This window comes from Marmota marmota, unplaced genomic scaffold (genome assembly GCF_001458135.2).
Source record: "Marmota marmota marmota unplaced genomic scaffold, marMar, whole genome shotgun sequence".
NCBI lineage: Eukaryota > Metazoa > Chordata > Mammalia > Rodentia > Sciuridae > Marmota > Marmota marmota.
This window is the reverse complement of record NW_025999842.1, coordinates 30306324-30324090: the sequence shown is the minus strand read 5'-3', so window position 1 is coordinate 30324090 and position 17767 is coordinate 30306324. Positions and strand designations below refer to the sequence as shown.

Genomic DNA, 17767 nt, shown 5'->3' with positions numbered 1-17767 from the left:
AAAAGTATTACAATGATCTTTGTTTTTCCTATTTCCGGGAATTGAACCCAAGTGAGTACTCTGTCACACAGGTAGACCTGACAATGATCATTTTTATTTAATTTAGTTGTTATTTTGGGTATGAGGAGTTGAACCCAGGGTTACTTTGCCATTGAGATTTATTCTCAGCCCTTTTTAAGTCAGGGTCTCACTATTTGCTGAGGCTGGCTTTGAACTTGGCAATCCCAACTACCTCAGCCTCCCAAGCTGCTGGGACTTCAGGAATGCACCACCACACCTGGCTTAAATGGTATTTTTTTTTTATGTTAAACTTTTGTACTTTTAAAAAATAAACTCATTTTTTAGAAAGTTTTTGGAAATGATTATTAGCTTTCCATCACTGTTTATAACAGATATCTGAGATAATCAAGTTATAAAGAGAAAAAAGATTATTTTGGCTTACAGTTTTAGAGGTTTCAGTTTGTGAGTGATTGATCCTATTACTTTGGGCCCATGGCTAGAAGGCGTATTATGGTGGTAGGACATGGCAGAGCAGAATTGCTCCCCTCATGACCAGGAAGGGAAAGAGAAATAAACTGTGACCCCATAATCCCCTTCATGAGTACACCCCCCAGTAACCTAAAGACCTCCCACTAAGTCCCACTTATTAAAGTTTTCACCACCTCCCAATGTTGCCAAGCTCTTTGATATATCTGAAGATCCAAAGCATAGAAATGAATATACATATTGTTGCATAAGTACTCATATTTAATATACATATTATTACATAAGTACTCTTATGATAATTAAAGATTATTTTAAATTGTATCTGTTATAAACCATTTCCATTTCAGTGGTTCCAGTATCTTCAGTCTTATTGTTAGTTTATACAATTACAAGTATAGATGGGCTTTGGTTCCCCTTATCTCTTTCTTTTAAGACTTCTCAGGGAAGTGATAAACAAAAAGGCATATATAACTAATAGCAAAATAGAATAACCATGCTTGTTATTTATCAGTGATTGAGGATTTATCCTCTACCACCTTCATCACTAGGTTAGGGAATATCTGATAAGAGCTAAACTGGAGAAAGTGACTTAATCCAGGAGGTTTAAATGATGGTTCTTGTTCCTGCTTCAGTAGTTATGGAGGCAGTTCATTTCATCCATCTAGTCAGCAATAGAGGAAAATGGTGAAGATGGCTAAAGCAGGCCCTGCTTAGTTTAAATGATAAAAATAGTTATGAAGAGCCAAATAAGGCAGAGACCATACTGCATATATGCACTGACCTTTAGCACTACCATGTTTCTAACCTTAGTTACACACACAGAAACATATACACACAGCATGTACTCATATCATTATGTATTTTTCCAAACCCAAAGAAAAGATATATAAGGACAAGAATGAATTCAAATGTAAAGTATGGAGTTTGGTTGTTTTGGTGTGTCAATGTAGGTTCATCAGTAGCAATACTTGTACTACTCTGATAATAGAGGAAGCTATGTACATGTGTGCGTTCAGGGGCAATATGGAAAATCTCTGCATGCTTCTTTCAATTTTGCTATGATTGAAATAAACCACTATAAAATTACTTCATAAGGTCTTTTTTTAAAAATTTTACACAGTGAATGCCAGCAAATAAATAAACAATAATTCCTGTAGGGTTCCATTTAAGAAAGGGTTGAAGGCTGGAGATGTGGTTCACTTGTGGAGAGCCTTGCCTATCATTTGTGAAGCCCTTGGCTTCAATCTCTAGCACCACAAAAATTCTTTTAGAAAACTTAAGTAGGCAGTCAGTAATATTAAGAAGTTTCCTTCCCTCCTGATGATTTGAAGTATAAAACAGAAATTTTCCCTTTCTTCCCAACAGTTTTATTTAGTACCCACATGGTACTTGCTCTATTTCACTGCTAGAATACATTAATTTATGTTCCTTAGACATAAGCTTCCATTATTTGGGAACTTTGACTTGATTAATAGTAATTACAGTATATTTTCAGTTAAACTATTTTTTCTATCTTAGCCATATATGGTATTTTAATTTTTAGTTAACAAACTTGCCATGTAATAGTTACTAACTTTATATTGCCATTAGTTATTAATGTCTAACTTAGAAACTTGTCCTCTAGCTAAAATAAAAGAATAGTAACCACTATTTTTGAGAAATAGTATTTTAAATAAAAATCTATATATTCAATATAAAAAATGTAGAAAGTATAAAAGAAGTCATCCCATTTCTCTGCCTAGCATTAGCCACTGTAATATTTTTAATGTACTTTCTTCCTTTTTTCAAATGTTGTTTTTAATTTGTTTTGTTTTATGAAATGTGCTCTTACTGTAGTCACAGTATGATGTCCAAACTTAATACTTATATTTTTAAATTTATGAGTTTCTTAAAGCATCAATTTGAATTTCTTGAAATATCCTTTAATGACTGCTTAATAGTCTATCATATGTATAGTATTGGACAGAAAGGTTATTTCCTTTTTTTCCCCAACATATATGAACTGTGATTAGTATCTTTTTCTTAAGTGTTTCTTGTATTCTTGAGTTTTTCCATATAGTCCTAGAAGTAGATTGCTGAAAACTTTAAGACTCTTGATATATATTGTGAAATTTTTACCATGCTGCTGAAAATATAAAAGAAAGCAAACTCACCACACCTTGCCAATGCTTCTTATTCTTTACTTCATTTTTACCTCTGTGTCAGTATTAGCATTGGGTATGGCCACATGGTATGTGCAATAGCAATAATTCTGTTTTCTAATTTTTCACATAAGTGGAGAGAAAGTGCAGGGGAGGTGCTAAATGCTGGTTACAGAGTTGATTAGTAGAAGCCAAAGTCTTTATAAAAGGGACAGAGAACTTTATAAAAGAACAAATAACCCCAGTGTTCCTCCTTCAGCTTTAAATCAGAAAACATGAATTCAGTTAATTAAATTTTATCTAGCAACCAGGACTTTTGGGGAATCATGCTTAATTAAGAACTATCTTCATATCCATAAAAAAAGTTATCATGAGGAAGAAAGACTAGACTTACATTATGTTGCTATAGTAAGCACAAATAGTATCAATATATTACAGAAAAATAGGTTTCGCTTAATACTTTTAACAGAAATAAACTAGGCTGTCTTTTAATTACTATTTCTCCATATATACATACATTAGTAGCATTTATAGACCTTGTCAAGTCTTTGTTTTTGTTTGTTTGGTACTGGGAATGGAACCCAGGGGCACTTTACCACTGAGCTACATCCCCAGTTCTCCTTATTTATGATTATTTTTTTTCCTGAGACAGGGTTTTGCTAAGTTGCTTAGGGCCTCACTAAGTTGTTGAGGTGGGCTTCAATCTTGCAATCCTCCTGCCTCAGCCTCCTGATTTGCTGGGATTACAGGTGTGCACCACCACTCCCAGCTTGGGCCCTGCTGACTCTTTTTTTGTTTTTTGAGTACTAGGGATTGAACTGAGGGGAACTTAACCACTGAGCTACAATACCCAGCCCTGTTTTGTATTTTATTTAAAGACAGGGTCTCACTGAGTTGCTTAGCACCTTGCTTTTGCTGAGGCTGACTTTGAACTCAATGATCCTCCTACTTCAGCCTCCTGAGCCACTGGGATTACAGGCATGTGCCACCGCACCCATCACTGCCAATTTTTAAGATCTTATGTTAGTGTTGATTCTTGAAATTTAAAAGAAGAAAGAATTACAGTAACTTACCTCAATTTGTGTATGATTGGGTGCATATGTGTGTACATGTGTGCACAAGGGGTTGAACTCAGGACTTCACACATGCTAAGTGCACACTTTACCAATGAGCTCTAGCATGTGATTTTACAATCTCTAGCATGTGATTTTATTTTTTAATGATTTAAAGAATTTGAGGGGAACTAAGATGTGTTTGAATTTACTGGTTTTGCTGAACTATCATAGGTATTAGAGAATATAGAAGGAGGCAAGGCTATAAATAAAATTCAAGAGATATAGAGTCTAAATGATAAATGACTCCATCACTGTCCATGCATAGTGACATTGAAAAGTTACTTAAGATTAGTAGAAGTCAGGAATCTGATGAATTTGTGTCATCTCCTTAAAGGAAAAAAGGTTTCATGGGGCACTAAAACAAAATAAAATATACTTTCTCTCTTTTTTATTAATAATACTTTCCAAAGGAAATTAATTTGCTAGTCATATACTTGTCAGGAAAAGTGTATTGAAACTAAATATAGTGTGTTCCTTCTTAAAAAGTGGGGGATGGTTGAGTGGGAAGAAAGAAATCGGCATGTTTAAGACTCCAAAAACAGCTTTATATTTTTCAGAAAATTAAATATTTTGATAAATTATTTTTGAAACAGAACTTTTTTTTCTAAAATATGTTGTTTATAGGGAGATTGGTGGACGGCTCCTCATGGTAGAAACTCGACTTCCAAATGATTTGGCTGAGTTTGAGGGAGACTTTTCCTTAGAAGGACTTCGTCTGTGGAAAACAGCATTCTCAGCAATGACTCAGAATCCAAGACCAGGGTCACCCCTTCGTAATGGCCAAGCAGTTGTCAATAAAGGGTTCAATAATAACCATAAAATGGTTGAAGATAAAAAAATTGTGATTATGCCTTGCAAATGTGCCCCAAGTCGACAGCTGGTTCAAGCCTGGCTTCAAGCCAAAGAAGAATATGAACGTTCTAAGAAGCTACCTAAAACTGAGCCAACTGGAGTTGTAAAATCTGTTGAGAACTTCAGCCCATTAGTTAACCCAGATGACAAACCTGTAGTGTCTCCACAACTGGATGCAAGTGCACATATACATCCCACTATAGTACATACTAAGGAAGATATTGATAACTCTCGGATTGCTTTACAAGCACCAACCACAGGATGCAGTCGAACTGCAAGTGGAAGTCAGATACTGCAACCTATTGCCTCTGCAAGTAATCCTGAGAAAGATGAAGATGATGATAACCATTATATTAGTTTTAGCTCTCCTGATTCCCCAGTAATTCCCCCTTGGCAAGAAGGAACACCCACAGATTCCAAAGCATTAAATGGAAATGACAGACCTTCAACACCAGTAGATGAGCTACGTTCCCTGGATGTTGAAAACTTTATAAAGCCAATAAAAGATAGTACACAGAAAAGCCCCTGCAGTGAGTCCCAGGAGCCTCTGGCAATCTCTCCGATTAATGCTAGGGCAAGAACTGGGAAATGTGACTTACTTTGCCTTCATAGTACACCAGTTACACAGAGAAAACATCTGGAAAGGCTTCCTGAGGCCACTTGTTTTAGCCCTTTATCAACAGGTAAGTGTATAAATAATGGAAAGGCTAAAAAGTAATTTCATAGTTAGAAATGAAGATAACATTAGACGTTGGTATAATGAAAGTCAGCTGTTTGAATGAAATTGTAGCTTGGCAAATAGATTATTATATCTTATAATCATTATATTTAAACTTTTTCATGTTTTTACTGTGAAATTACTTCTATCTGCTTCCATCCTGTCTTCTTACCGTCTAGATGAATTATGGAGCCCTCTTAGAAACTGTACCTTCTTTTTAACTTGATCTCCCCCCGCCTTTTAACATATACATAAATCTCTTCCACCTTTTAGAATAGAAATAAATCCAAAATTTTTTCTTGACCTTATATCTTCAACCAGCTTCTTCTCTTTCTCTTCCTCTTCAAAGCCAAATTTCTTAGGATTTCTCTTAATTTGACAGCCCCATTTATTTGCTTGCTGTTCATTCACCCTAAACTTTATTTGTGCTCCTATCATTCTTTTATTACAGCTTTTTGGCAAGATTCTTAATAAGTTCTTACATCTGACACCAATGGATTTATTTCAGTCTTTTTATCACATACCTTTCAAAATAAGCATTGTCACATTGATCTTCCTTATTGGACCTTCTTCTCCTGTTGGCTATCCTCCTACTTCTGTTTCTTTCTACTGGCTTTCCTTTGAAACTTATTTCCTTATTCTCAGTTATTATTTAAATGTTAAAAATCTATTAAGGTTTGACCTTCAGCCTTCTTTATATTTTTTTTCTAAATGATCTAATTCCTGTTCACAGAATTAACATAGGTAACTCACAAATTTATATTTCCAGTTCAGAGCTCTCTTTTAAGCCCCACAATACTATGTTCAGCTGCCTAATTGGCATTTCATTTGAATGCTCAAAGGCACTACAAGATCAATATTTTTAAAGTTAATTCATAGTCTCACTGCGCACATTTACCACCACTTCCCTAACCCCCTTATAAACACATATACGTGCCCACACATAGAAATCCATATTGTCTTCTTTCAGTTCTCTTTATCTCTTCTTCTTTCAGTTCTCTTTATCTCAATTAATAGTACTGCTATCTCTAGTAAACTACACTACTCAGAAACACTTTTATTTGTAGCACCCACCTGACTCCCTAAATATTCACCCTGTGGTGTCCAATCCATCTGTCACTTACTTAACTCCTAAATAACTCAAATTGATCTACTTACAAATTGTCATTATCTCTTATCTTCTTGCCTTCTTGCCCACCCTTACAATCTCTAGTTTTTTTGCCCAGTAATTTGGAAAAATGCCTAATCCACTTCTAGTTAATTATTGCTCTTAAGATTTTAGCTCAAAGATGCCTTACTTACCTTTACCAGAAAAAAATTCCCAATTATGTTCCCCTTTGTTGTATTTATCCCAGTTATGTAGTGGTTTCTCCTTACCCACAGGTTTACTTTCAGCAGTTTCAGTTATCAACAACTGTGGTCCAAAAATATTAAATATAAAGTTATATAAATAAGCAATTTATAAGTTGTATGATTCTGAGTAGTATCTTTTTCAGGATGTGAATCATCCCTTTACTTAGCACATTCGTGCTCTATATGCTGCCCTCTCTAGTCACTTAGTAGCTATCTTAGTTATCAGCTGTTGCAGAGTAGCAGTTTTTATGATCAGGTAATCCTTACTTTACTTAATAATGGCCCCAAGAGCAAGAACAGCAATGCTGGGAATGCAAATATGCCATAAAGTACTTCCTTGAAGGAAGAAGGTAAAGGTATAAGAGGTTATTTTGAGAAAGAGACCACATTCATTGACCTTTCATCATAGTATATTGTTATAATTGTTCTACTTTATTATTACCTATCTCTTACTGTACTGATTCATAAATAAAACTTTGTTGTAGTTTTGTATGTATTGGAAATGATATAGAGTTCAGTACTATTGGTAGTTTTGAACCTCCACAGGGTTCTTAGAATATATCCTGTACACATAAAGAAGACTACTTTAATTTCACTTTGCTATCTGTATGGTGAATTTCTGATTCTCTCCAGATCCCATGAAAGCAAGAAATATGTCTTTTCATCATAAATACTTGATAAATAAGTGATTAATTGATTCCCAAGAGTAATGACTAAGATTTTAAAAACCTCAATAAATAAAACCTAAGTGTATGTAAAAATGCAAAATTTTAAAGTTATTTTGGAGGGCATCAGAGATTTGAATTAGTTTCATTTTAAAATTATTAAATCTTTGGGGGGAATTTATAGGACAGTACTCAAAATGGTAACTAAATATTTGGAACAACAAAAGTTTTTTAAAAAACAGAAGCAGGTAATTTCAATGTTCAAGTTAAAAATGAAATTTCTTTCTACAGAACCAAAAACCCAGAAGTTGAGTAATAAGAAAGGAAGTAATACTGACACTCTTAGAAGAGTACTCTTAACAACACAAGTGAAGGTAACTATACTAACATATTTACAGATCAGTGGAAGATCCAGACTTATTTTTAGATTTCAGTTAGATAATTAATAATTTCATGTCTCAATTAAAGATTTTTATTACTTGTATTTTTGCATCATTATTTACGTATCTTTGAGACAACAAGAAATTGCCTATTTTTTAGTTTATTTTTTGTTGTTGGGATCTAAAAGATTCTTATATGTAAATACACATATTACAGAGAAAGTGAATATGATAGCCAAAATGTGGATTATGAGGATACAAATACATTAACTGATTACTGGCAAAATCAGAACAATCCATGACAACAGAGCTCAAGTAAGTGATTTTTGATCCCACCAAAAATATATCCTTTTTCTTGGTTTATTACTTTTTTCTCAAATATAACTTAATTTTTAAAATTTATTTCACTAAATAGCAAAGGAAAACAACATTATTTACTACTGAAACTAAAAAGTTAAAACTGTCTTTATTCAGTTACTAAAAATATAGTAACCTAGAAGTATATGGTTATGTGAAAAAAAGCATACATTAGACATATATACTTGGAAATACATGATGAAAATCACTTCTGTGGTGGCCACTTATAAATATTATTAACTACATAAAATATACTTTAGTATTTATATCCTGAAGTCATACTTGTTAAACATTTATTTATAAAATTATTAAATTATAAACTATGTATATTAAAAACAAATACCTGTGAGTTGTAAACATAAATCAACATTTGGGGGGGAAATGGTTAATGGATTTAGAAACCAGGAAAAATATTTTACAAAATAAAAAGATGCAAAGATGTTATTTTTTCTACGTACTTGAAGATTATTTACAATATTTTTTGTATTACTACAATACTACATGTATCAGAATTTCGAATCTTTCACAAACTTTAGCTAGTGTAGTTGTAAATAAACTACTTACTTGTCTTACTTTCAGGAAAGCAAATAAATAAATTAATAAATAAATATCCATGTGGTATAAATGTTTTAGCTGTCTACAAAACTGTTATTTCAGTGTTTGGGGCTTGTAAACTCAAAGATCAACATATGGTTGCTTGTAGATTGTAGCAGATATTTGACATATGTATATGCAGTTATTAGAATGAAAAGAATAATAAGAGTTTTTTCTTGAACTTAAAAAAGAGATAATACAAGTTTAGCAATTCTAAGTATATGAAGCATACTACCTAAATGTGAATAAGTAATTAAAAGAAAGAAAATGATTACTCATGATCTTTTTTTTGGCTTTTTTTTTTTTTAATAGAATCAATTTGCAGCAGTAAATACCCCAAAGAAAGAAACTTCTCAGATTGATGGACCATCTTTAAATAATACTTACGGTTTCAAAGTCAGCATACAAAACTTACAGGAGGCAAAAGCTTTACATGAGGTAAAACTACAACAGTAAGGACTCATACACTGTTTTTATCTGTTAGGTTTTATTCTATAGAACAAATGTGGGAATTTTTTAGTGAGAGAAGTACACATTGAATTCTATCCTTGTTAATCTTCATTTTTTTTAATTGTATTTATATGAAGTAGAAAACCTTTTAAAGCATTCATTACTTGCTGAGACAGTTTTGTGGTTTCACAATGTTCACAAATCTGATAACTGGAATTTAGTTTCTAGAAGCTAAAATTAGAAAAATTTTGAAATATTAGAATTATGTGTTACAAAACCTTTTATTTTGATATTATACTAGGATGTTACATCACATTTCTATTTTCTGTTTGGTTGGCTCAGTAGATTAAAACTTGCTATAAAAGAGGATGAATTCATTTATTCACATAATTTCTATGTAATTTACTTACTTTAATGTTACAAACCATATGCCAAAGACTAGGACAGTGTCTTATAATAATGTATATCAATACAATATGGATTGGAAAGAATATGTAAATTTATCTCTACTCTAAATTTATCCATATTACAGAAAACTCAGAGCATGTATCTGACTGGCAATAAGATGGAAATTTGAGTGTATTTTTTTAATTATGCTTTCATTATGGCAACCACTAGCAACATGACTACTGAGAATTTAAAATTTAGCCTATACAACTGAAGAACTAAATTTTAAGTTTTATTTAATTTTAATTAATTTAGATTTAAAAACTGATAATTGTTTATTAGAAAATGTTTTAAGGATGTTTAAAACAACTTAGTCATGTACAATAAGCTTTCAACTGTAAATTTTATGAAATCTAAATGTAGATCAAGTGTTTTGTTAAAAAATTCAGAATTCAGGTCTAGGGATATACCTCAGTTGGTAGAGTGCTTGCCTCTCATGCACAACCTGGGTTCAATCCTTAGCATGACCCCTCAAAAAAAAAAAAAAAAAGCATCCACATTGAGATGGGTGGTATAAATGTAAAATACATATTGATTACAGTAGGTAAAAGAATATAAAGTATCTCATTAGCAATTTTTTATATTGGTTACATATTAAAATAATAATATTTTAGATGTACAGGTTGAGCATCTCTAATTCAAAAATACAGAGTCTTAAACTTTTTGAGCACTGACTGACATGGTGCTCTAAGTGGGAAATCCCACACCTGACTTCATATGATTGAGTTGCAGTCAAAGCACAATGCACTAAAAATATTGTGTAAAATTACTCTTCAGGTTAGGGGTATGAGGTGTATAAGAGACACAGATGAGTTTTGCATTTAGATTTGGATCCCATCTCTGAGATACTTCTCATTATATGTGTGCAGACATGTCAAAATCCAAAACACTGCTGGTCTCAAGCATTTTGGATAAGGAATTATCAACCTCTATTTGATTCTATTTTTAAAAAGTTTTTGTATTAGTTAAACCTATTTTTACTTTTTTTAGTGTGGCTACTAGAAAAATTTTAATTACATAGGGCGTCTATGATATCCTGTTGGACAGTGTTAGTTTATATAGCTATTTTATGTCTTTGCTCTTAAGTCAGAATTAGTAACCACCCATAGTGGCAATTTGTTTTTATTAGAATTAGATTAGAACATAGCCTTGCACCCTCATATATTCACTTGTGCATTTTTTTTTCATTCAGTAGCATTCATGTAGTTCCTATTTTTTACCTGACCTTATTTTAGCCCCTGAAGCCCAGATAAATTGGGGAATATCTATCAATAAAATGTACACCCACAATTAAAAATTAAATACTTCGTCAAAAAGTATTTATTAAGGCAAAATTGATAGACCTTAGCAAAAAGATTTGTTATACTTGGTTATTCTCTAATTATTTGAAAATTATAATTTTCTATTTACTTGTTATAGGTATATGTACTTTGTTCTGTGCAATCCTATTTCAGAGTCCTCTTCAAGTTAAAGCCACTTAGGATATCTGGTTGGTGGTCACTGACGCTTCTGACAAATACACAGTTCTAACAGCCACCTGCTGGTCAAAACAGGAAATGAACTGCAGAAATCTGCTACACTCTTACTTTCTCTAGGAAACTGTCCAGAGCTTCTCACTTTCTTGCCATTAACCTAGGCTAATCTCTTCTTCTGCATATCAATACTCAGAAGAAAAAGGATTCTTGTTCCCCTTGTCACCTACCTCTTGCCTAATCACAGTCGTTAAATCTCTCTTGACAACTTTTTTATTCTGTTTGCTTAAAATAACATCCCTAAAGTGTGAAAATTGGTCTAGTAATGAAATCAACCTCAAAATACTTGTGACCTAAAGTTGTCTTCCCAGTATTCTCCATAGTCTTTCTACGCATTCATCCTTTTCTAATTAGACCAGTTGCTTTGTTCTGTTTGGGTTTGAGAGAGACGTTTTCCATTTAAGTTTTTTTTTTTTTTAATTTATCAAATTTATTGCATGTGGGGCTGGAGTTGTAGCTCAGTGGTAGAGTGCTTGCCTAGCATGTGTGAGGCACTGGGTTCAATCCTCAGCACCACATAAAAATAAAGACATTGGGTTCATATACAATTAAAAAATTTTTTAATTTAATTCATGCTAATTATTAAAAATAGTTATTTTCTTAGCCCCCTATTTTATTTTTTCTTTATTAATAGCATATTAATAAGTAGGAATTTTTTAAAAAAGAGAATCTCACTTTTTAGTTCAAATTATAGATACAGCTATAGATTAAATAACTGTAAAGAATAAAATGTAACAAATTCTGTTTTGAACCACTTGACTAGTCATTCTCTTTCTCAAACAGGAATTGAGAGACATTGCATATTTCTAAGACAAATAGTTTCAAGTATTTTCATTGAGAAATTATAGGATAAATTTTCTAAAATAAATACATGAATTCATTTAAACTATTCTTAAATATTTACTTGTAGTGAATCTGTGGAGTGTTAAATTGTCTATAATTTTATGAACATCTCCTTAGGGTCTTAGTGAAACATACTTCTTTGAGCATGCATTTCTCAAAAACTTTTTAAAATATTATTTTTATTTTCTTTCATAGATACAAAATCTTACCCTAATCAGTGTGGAGTTACATGCTCGAACCAGACGAGACTTAGAACCAGATCCTGAATTTGACCCAATCTGTGCTCTGTTCTACTGCATCTCATCTGACACTCCACTGCCAGATACTGAGAAAACAGAACTCACAGGTGTAATAGTGATTGATAAAGATAAGACAGTGTCTAGTCAAGGTATTGTTAATTTTATTAAGGATATACTGCCCACTCTAGGATGACTCTTTTAACTGGGAGAATTTCTGTGCTAGAGATCTAATCCAAGCAAGCATAAGGACTCATTTCTAGAATGTTTGTTCAGGTAGGGAGTAGGACGCTGTGGGTAACTTTGTCCTATATTCATTATTCTTGCTTGAATTATTGTCAAAAATCAGAAGTGGCCTGGGTATATGGCTCAGTGGTAGAGCATTTCCCTTGCATAATTGAGGCCCTAGGTTCCATCCTCAGCACGGCAGGAAAAAAATCAGAAACAATATGATATAAAGATTTTAATAACATTTCATGAAATACTAATTGTTCATATAGAATCCAAATGATTATGTATCTCTAGCTTGAGTAGACAGTTTCCTTATGTATGCATTTGCAGGTATTTTGCTGCTAACATATTATTTCTCTTTGCTTTAAGAAGTTAAGTTAGGGGGCTGGGGATGTGGCTCAAGTGGTAGCACGCTCGCCTGGCATGCGTGCGGCCCGGGTTTGATCCTCACCACCACATACAAACGAAGATGTTGTGTCCGCCGAGAACTAAAAAATAAATATTAAAAAAAAAATTTTTAAAAAAGAAGTTAAGTTAGTACTATAAGTCTCTTAAAAAGATTTTTAAGAGATTTCCAACTTTGCTTATATCTTTTTCAAAATACATATACTTTTGGTTTAAAGGTTCTTTATAAAATGTACCATATAAGCATTTTATAAATTTCAAGTACTTCTCTGCAGTTTTAAATGCAGAGAAGTAAATTAGAAGTGAATTTAGCCCACTGAGGAAGAAGTCTTAGCACAGAGCAAAACCATATAAGAATCTGAAGTTTAATCAGTGCTGTATGTAGTTCAGCTGGCTCGTACCAACTGAAAAGCCAATTTTTGAATTTTCAAAATAGTTGATGTTACTTTTATATTTTGTAATCAGCCATGATGGGAAGTCTTAACATCTTTGAAATAGGCATGCATATCAGGACAAAAAGGACCTTTTCTGTCTTGAAGAGGTGGTGATATTAAGCATTTTCTAACATTTTATAGCATACTAGTAATTGAAATATGATCTGCTAAGCAAAGCTCTTAGCTTTGAAACAAAACAGAAATAATGTAATAAAATTTCTTTGCAGATGATGTTATTATCTGCAGAACTGTGTGAATGTATACTTTTTTAAATAACTGAAATTATGAAATTTGAAATTTTAATTGAAAAAGTTAGAAAACCTTTTAAGAAAGGTTTGGGTTAATTATATTTTTACTTTGGGGACTATGTTCTTAATTTGAAATATTTCCATAGCACACTTTCACTCAGAAGTAAAGGATAATATTCTATTTATGTTATATAATACAATACTGTTACATAGTATAACAGTGTTATATATACTAATCAATCTATCTTTTTTTTTTAAGATATCAGATATCAGAGCCCATTACTTATAAGATCTGGAATTACAGGATTAGAAGTTACATATGCTGCTGATGAGAAGGCACTTTTTCAAGAAATTACCAATATAATAAAGAGGTATTATTTTGGGGTTTTTTTCTGATTTTTTCTTGTCTTTTCTAGTTTGGTCTTTTCATACTAATGCAAATAATATAGATGAGGGTATGAAAGAGGAAAAGAGTCCCGTTCTGTAGCCTCTGAAAGTAAGCTTTTACTTTGGGAGCCAGCCACCATATCGGTGGTGTTGGTTTTGGTTATTGTTGTTACAGTTTTGTTTTGCTTTTTGTTCTGACCATTTGCTAATTGGTCTAGATGGTTGATAGTAAAATCTTTTAAGAATTTATAAAAAGGACTTTTAACCAAAATCATTTTAATTTAAAAATAAAATAAATGCCTCTTTTGCATTTTATCAAGAGTGTAACTTTTGGGAGCCATGGACTTCCTTATTAAATGCTTTCACTTAAGCTTTCTGCCCATTGGTAGGATTGGGCTAGAAAATATTCTTTGGATCCTGATGTACAGTTAAAAGCTGTCCTTTGGTATCTGTTAGATTTACCCCTTTCTGTTTTGCTCTCAGAGTTCAAAAAAGTTGAATTCTTTTTCATATAAAGACTGATATAATATTCTGCTTTAAAGATCAAATAATATTCTATAGACTCCACATCTGATTGAATCCCAGATAGGTAAACCATTTTGAAAATTAGAGAATGTGTTTTCTGTAAAACAAAATCAAGTTAAATGACAGAGCATCAAAAATGTTGTGCTCTACCCATCATTCTAGGGAGGAAAAAAGAGAAAGCATTTGTATTACTTATAGCACTAGTGACTGAATAGATTCCTGTCCTTTTGCATCTTGCCATTATCAGTACCTTTTATCTTCTCACAGAAGTTGCCATCAACATGTCAGATGCTTTAGTGCCCACATTTAATTCTGCAAACAACTTAGAAAAAGGAACACATGAGAGTTTTGATCGGTGCCATCTTGTACACTAGCACACATCCAATAAATTCCTCTACTTTGTATGCTTATTTTCTCCTTGTTGGTATATCCCAACATCAGATCAACACCGATAGAATTTTCTTGGCCATTTGCAAGCATGGTAACTTTCTTAAATGTCCGTGAAATGAATTATACTAATCACTAAGAAAACTGGGGTAAAGTTTGACAAACCTATTAGAAAAAAAGGTAACATTTTTAGTTCTTCAATATCCTTTATATGTTAGTCCAAGCAACTCTCCAAAATAATTATTCCATTCTTTCACCCATTTGTTGAGTAGTAAACTCAAAACAGGCTTTGGTGTTAGCTAGCCCCGTATTTTTGTCTTGAAGCAAGTTATATGTCTCTCTCACCCTTTGTTTTCCTTTTCTGTAAAATTAGTAATATATATGAGAATTAGATAAATTAATGCATTACCTCTTAGCTTGGTGTCTGGTACATAGTATTTCCTGTGTAAGTACAGTGCTGCTGCTAAGATAAATATAAAAATGAATAAAATGTAGTTGTGTTCTTGTAAAAATGTTTATTGTTTTTCTTTTTCTTTTTTTAATTGGTACATTATAGTTATACATAATAATGAAATTCATCATTACATATTTGTACACGCACACAATATATTTTTCCATTCTTAATATTTATTTCCTTAGGTGGCAAATATAAAAAGCATTCTAAAGTGACATTAAATAAAATCAAATCCATTAATTTCTTGTCAATAATTTTTTTATTTTCATATATACTTTATTAATAATTTTATATTTTCCCTTGTGCCCCTAACTTAGATTTATAAACTATGATTCCTCTCTTTTTCCTGCATCCATGTGTACATTGCGTTCTACCTCTTTAAACTCAGAATTATTTTTCAGGTTTATTTCCCCTCCTACCCATTATCTCTACCCTAGTTAGACCACACTGATCTCATCTGTACAGATGTTAATGAGTTATTTAAAATATTAACTGTGAAGTAGCTTTCTCTACTTAAAGAAATAAAAACATTTTCCTATTTCTGCTGCTTCAGTGTTCTCCACAGTTTTTATTATCATTATTATTATTCACTACTAATCCCATCTACCCAATCTTTTTCTTTTTGTGACTTAGAAACCTGATAGAGTGAATGAAACTCAGTAGAAATTAAAGAATAAATCAATATGACTTTGTTATTGTCACCAAATATTTTCACAAAAGAAAATTTTGTTTTTTGGCCTTTGAACTTGATATAGATGTTTTCTCAGCTTTTCAAGTCTATTAAGACTATGTTTATATATGAATACAGTACCAGTGAAATTCCACATCATGTACCACCATGAGAATGGGAGATCCTAATTAGAATAAATTATAGGACTAGAATTTAATGTATAAATAATATGCCAAAATACCCTCTACTGTCATGTATATCTAAAAAGAACAATTAAAAAAAAAAAAAAAGACTAATGAGACTCCAGGTCAAAATATATGTAGTATAACTGAAAAAAATATTGGAACAACTGCCATATTATTCTAAGGGAACAAAATCTGTGAAATAAATCTATTAAGAGACGCATAGGAGCCAGCCATGGTGGCACATGCCTGTAATCTCCAAAGGCTCAGGAGGCTGAGGCAGGAGGATCAGGAGTTCAAAGCCAGCCTCAGCAAAAACAAGGCACTTGGCAACTCGGTGAGACTCTAAATAAAATACAAAATAAGACTGGGGATGTGGCTCAGTGGTCAAGTGACTCATTCCCCTCACACACACACCCAAAAAAAAGAGAGCAATAGGGTCCCTTTTTTGTTTTGGTTTTCAGTAGTCATTTATGAGTAGTAGTAGTTTATAAAAATAGACAACTTTTTAATTGAAATCTTTCAAAACATTATCAAAAACTAAGTATTTATGCCACAGCAGAATAATAAATAGCTGATAGAAATAATAATTCTTGAGATAACAAGATGTTTCATGAATTGAGAAGTTTAAATGAATTAGAATAACTATCTGTGAAAGGAGCTAAAAGGGAAGGGCTTACAATACTCTGGCATCTTCTTTATGTTCCAACAATGCTTAGAAACATATGTGATGAGAACTCCAGGAATCTTCCAGTTTCTTAAGATCAGAGTCAACCATGGCTACATTGTAATGCTTGTTCTGATTCTCTCTCAGTACTTCAGAAGCCATTAACAATAGGGTTTTTTGTATGTGTGCAAGAGTCCTTTAAATCTTCCATGACTCATGATCCTCAGAGTTAGTTTCTCAAAGTTAGCCATTAAAAAGCTTTACAAGGGTTGCACTGTACTAAATGTAGTACATCTTTTATTACCCTAAGAAAAGATTTTTAGTGGATAAGATGATAAAGTCAGTTTCAACACAGATATGGTAAAAGTGTTGAGTATTATGTTGGAAGACTAAGGAGGAAGGGTGTTGGGATACTTCTCTTAGTACCCTGGGATCTTTCCAGGTTCCCTTTTCTGGATATTTATTTCATTGTGCTTATTGTCTTGCTGTTTCTTGCTTCTCCATGATCATACCACAAACTTGTTCTTTGTTCCAGAAATACCACTCATGTGACACTCTACAAGAGGACATTTTGATGAACTATTTGACTGTTTTATTACATTAATAATTGTTTATTAAATTAAGCCATTTTTTAGAAATTTCCACCATATTTGTATAGAGGAAAACACATGCATAATATGTACATTATCTTTTTCTCCAACAGCACTGGGGGGCTACTCTGCAAATCTGTGGTGTAATAATGGATCATGAGCTGATCACTAGATATTAAAATTTATATTACCTAATACACTTTCAAGGGCCTTTAAGAAATAGGAAAAAAAGAAAGGACACTCTTGGAGAAGTTTTTACCTAGTTCTTTTGATATCAGACTTAAATACTCCAGAATTAGAAATAGGACATTTTAGTAACATCATAATTTCTATTGACCAATGAAACTAAAGCAATTCAACCCTCACTTTTTAAAAAATTTTTTTAGTTGTAGATGGCCACAATATCTTTGTTTGTTTA

At 32.3% G+C, this 17767-nt stretch overlaps 1 protein-coding gene across 1 annotated transcript in view; it reads left to right on the top strand.

Moving 5' to 3' along the window:
• Nucleotides 1–17767, top strand: part of Rev3l (REV3 like, DNA directed polymerase zeta catalytic subunit) — a 177904-nt gene that overhangs the window by 107136 nt on the left and 53001 nt on the right. The window contains exons 14-18 of the mRNA XM_048800354.1: nucleotides 4367–5277; nucleotides 7622–7704; nucleotides 8974–9099; nucleotides 12129–12321; nucleotides 13747–13858. Coding sequence (XP_048656311.1) covers nucleotides 4367–5277; nucleotides 7622–7704; nucleotides 8974–9099; nucleotides 12129–12321; nucleotides 13747–13858 — 1425 coding nt within the window. The remainder of the gene's footprint in view (nucleotides 1–4366; nucleotides 5278–7621; nucleotides 7705–8973; nucleotides 9100–12128; nucleotides 12322–13746; nucleotides 13859–17767) is intronic.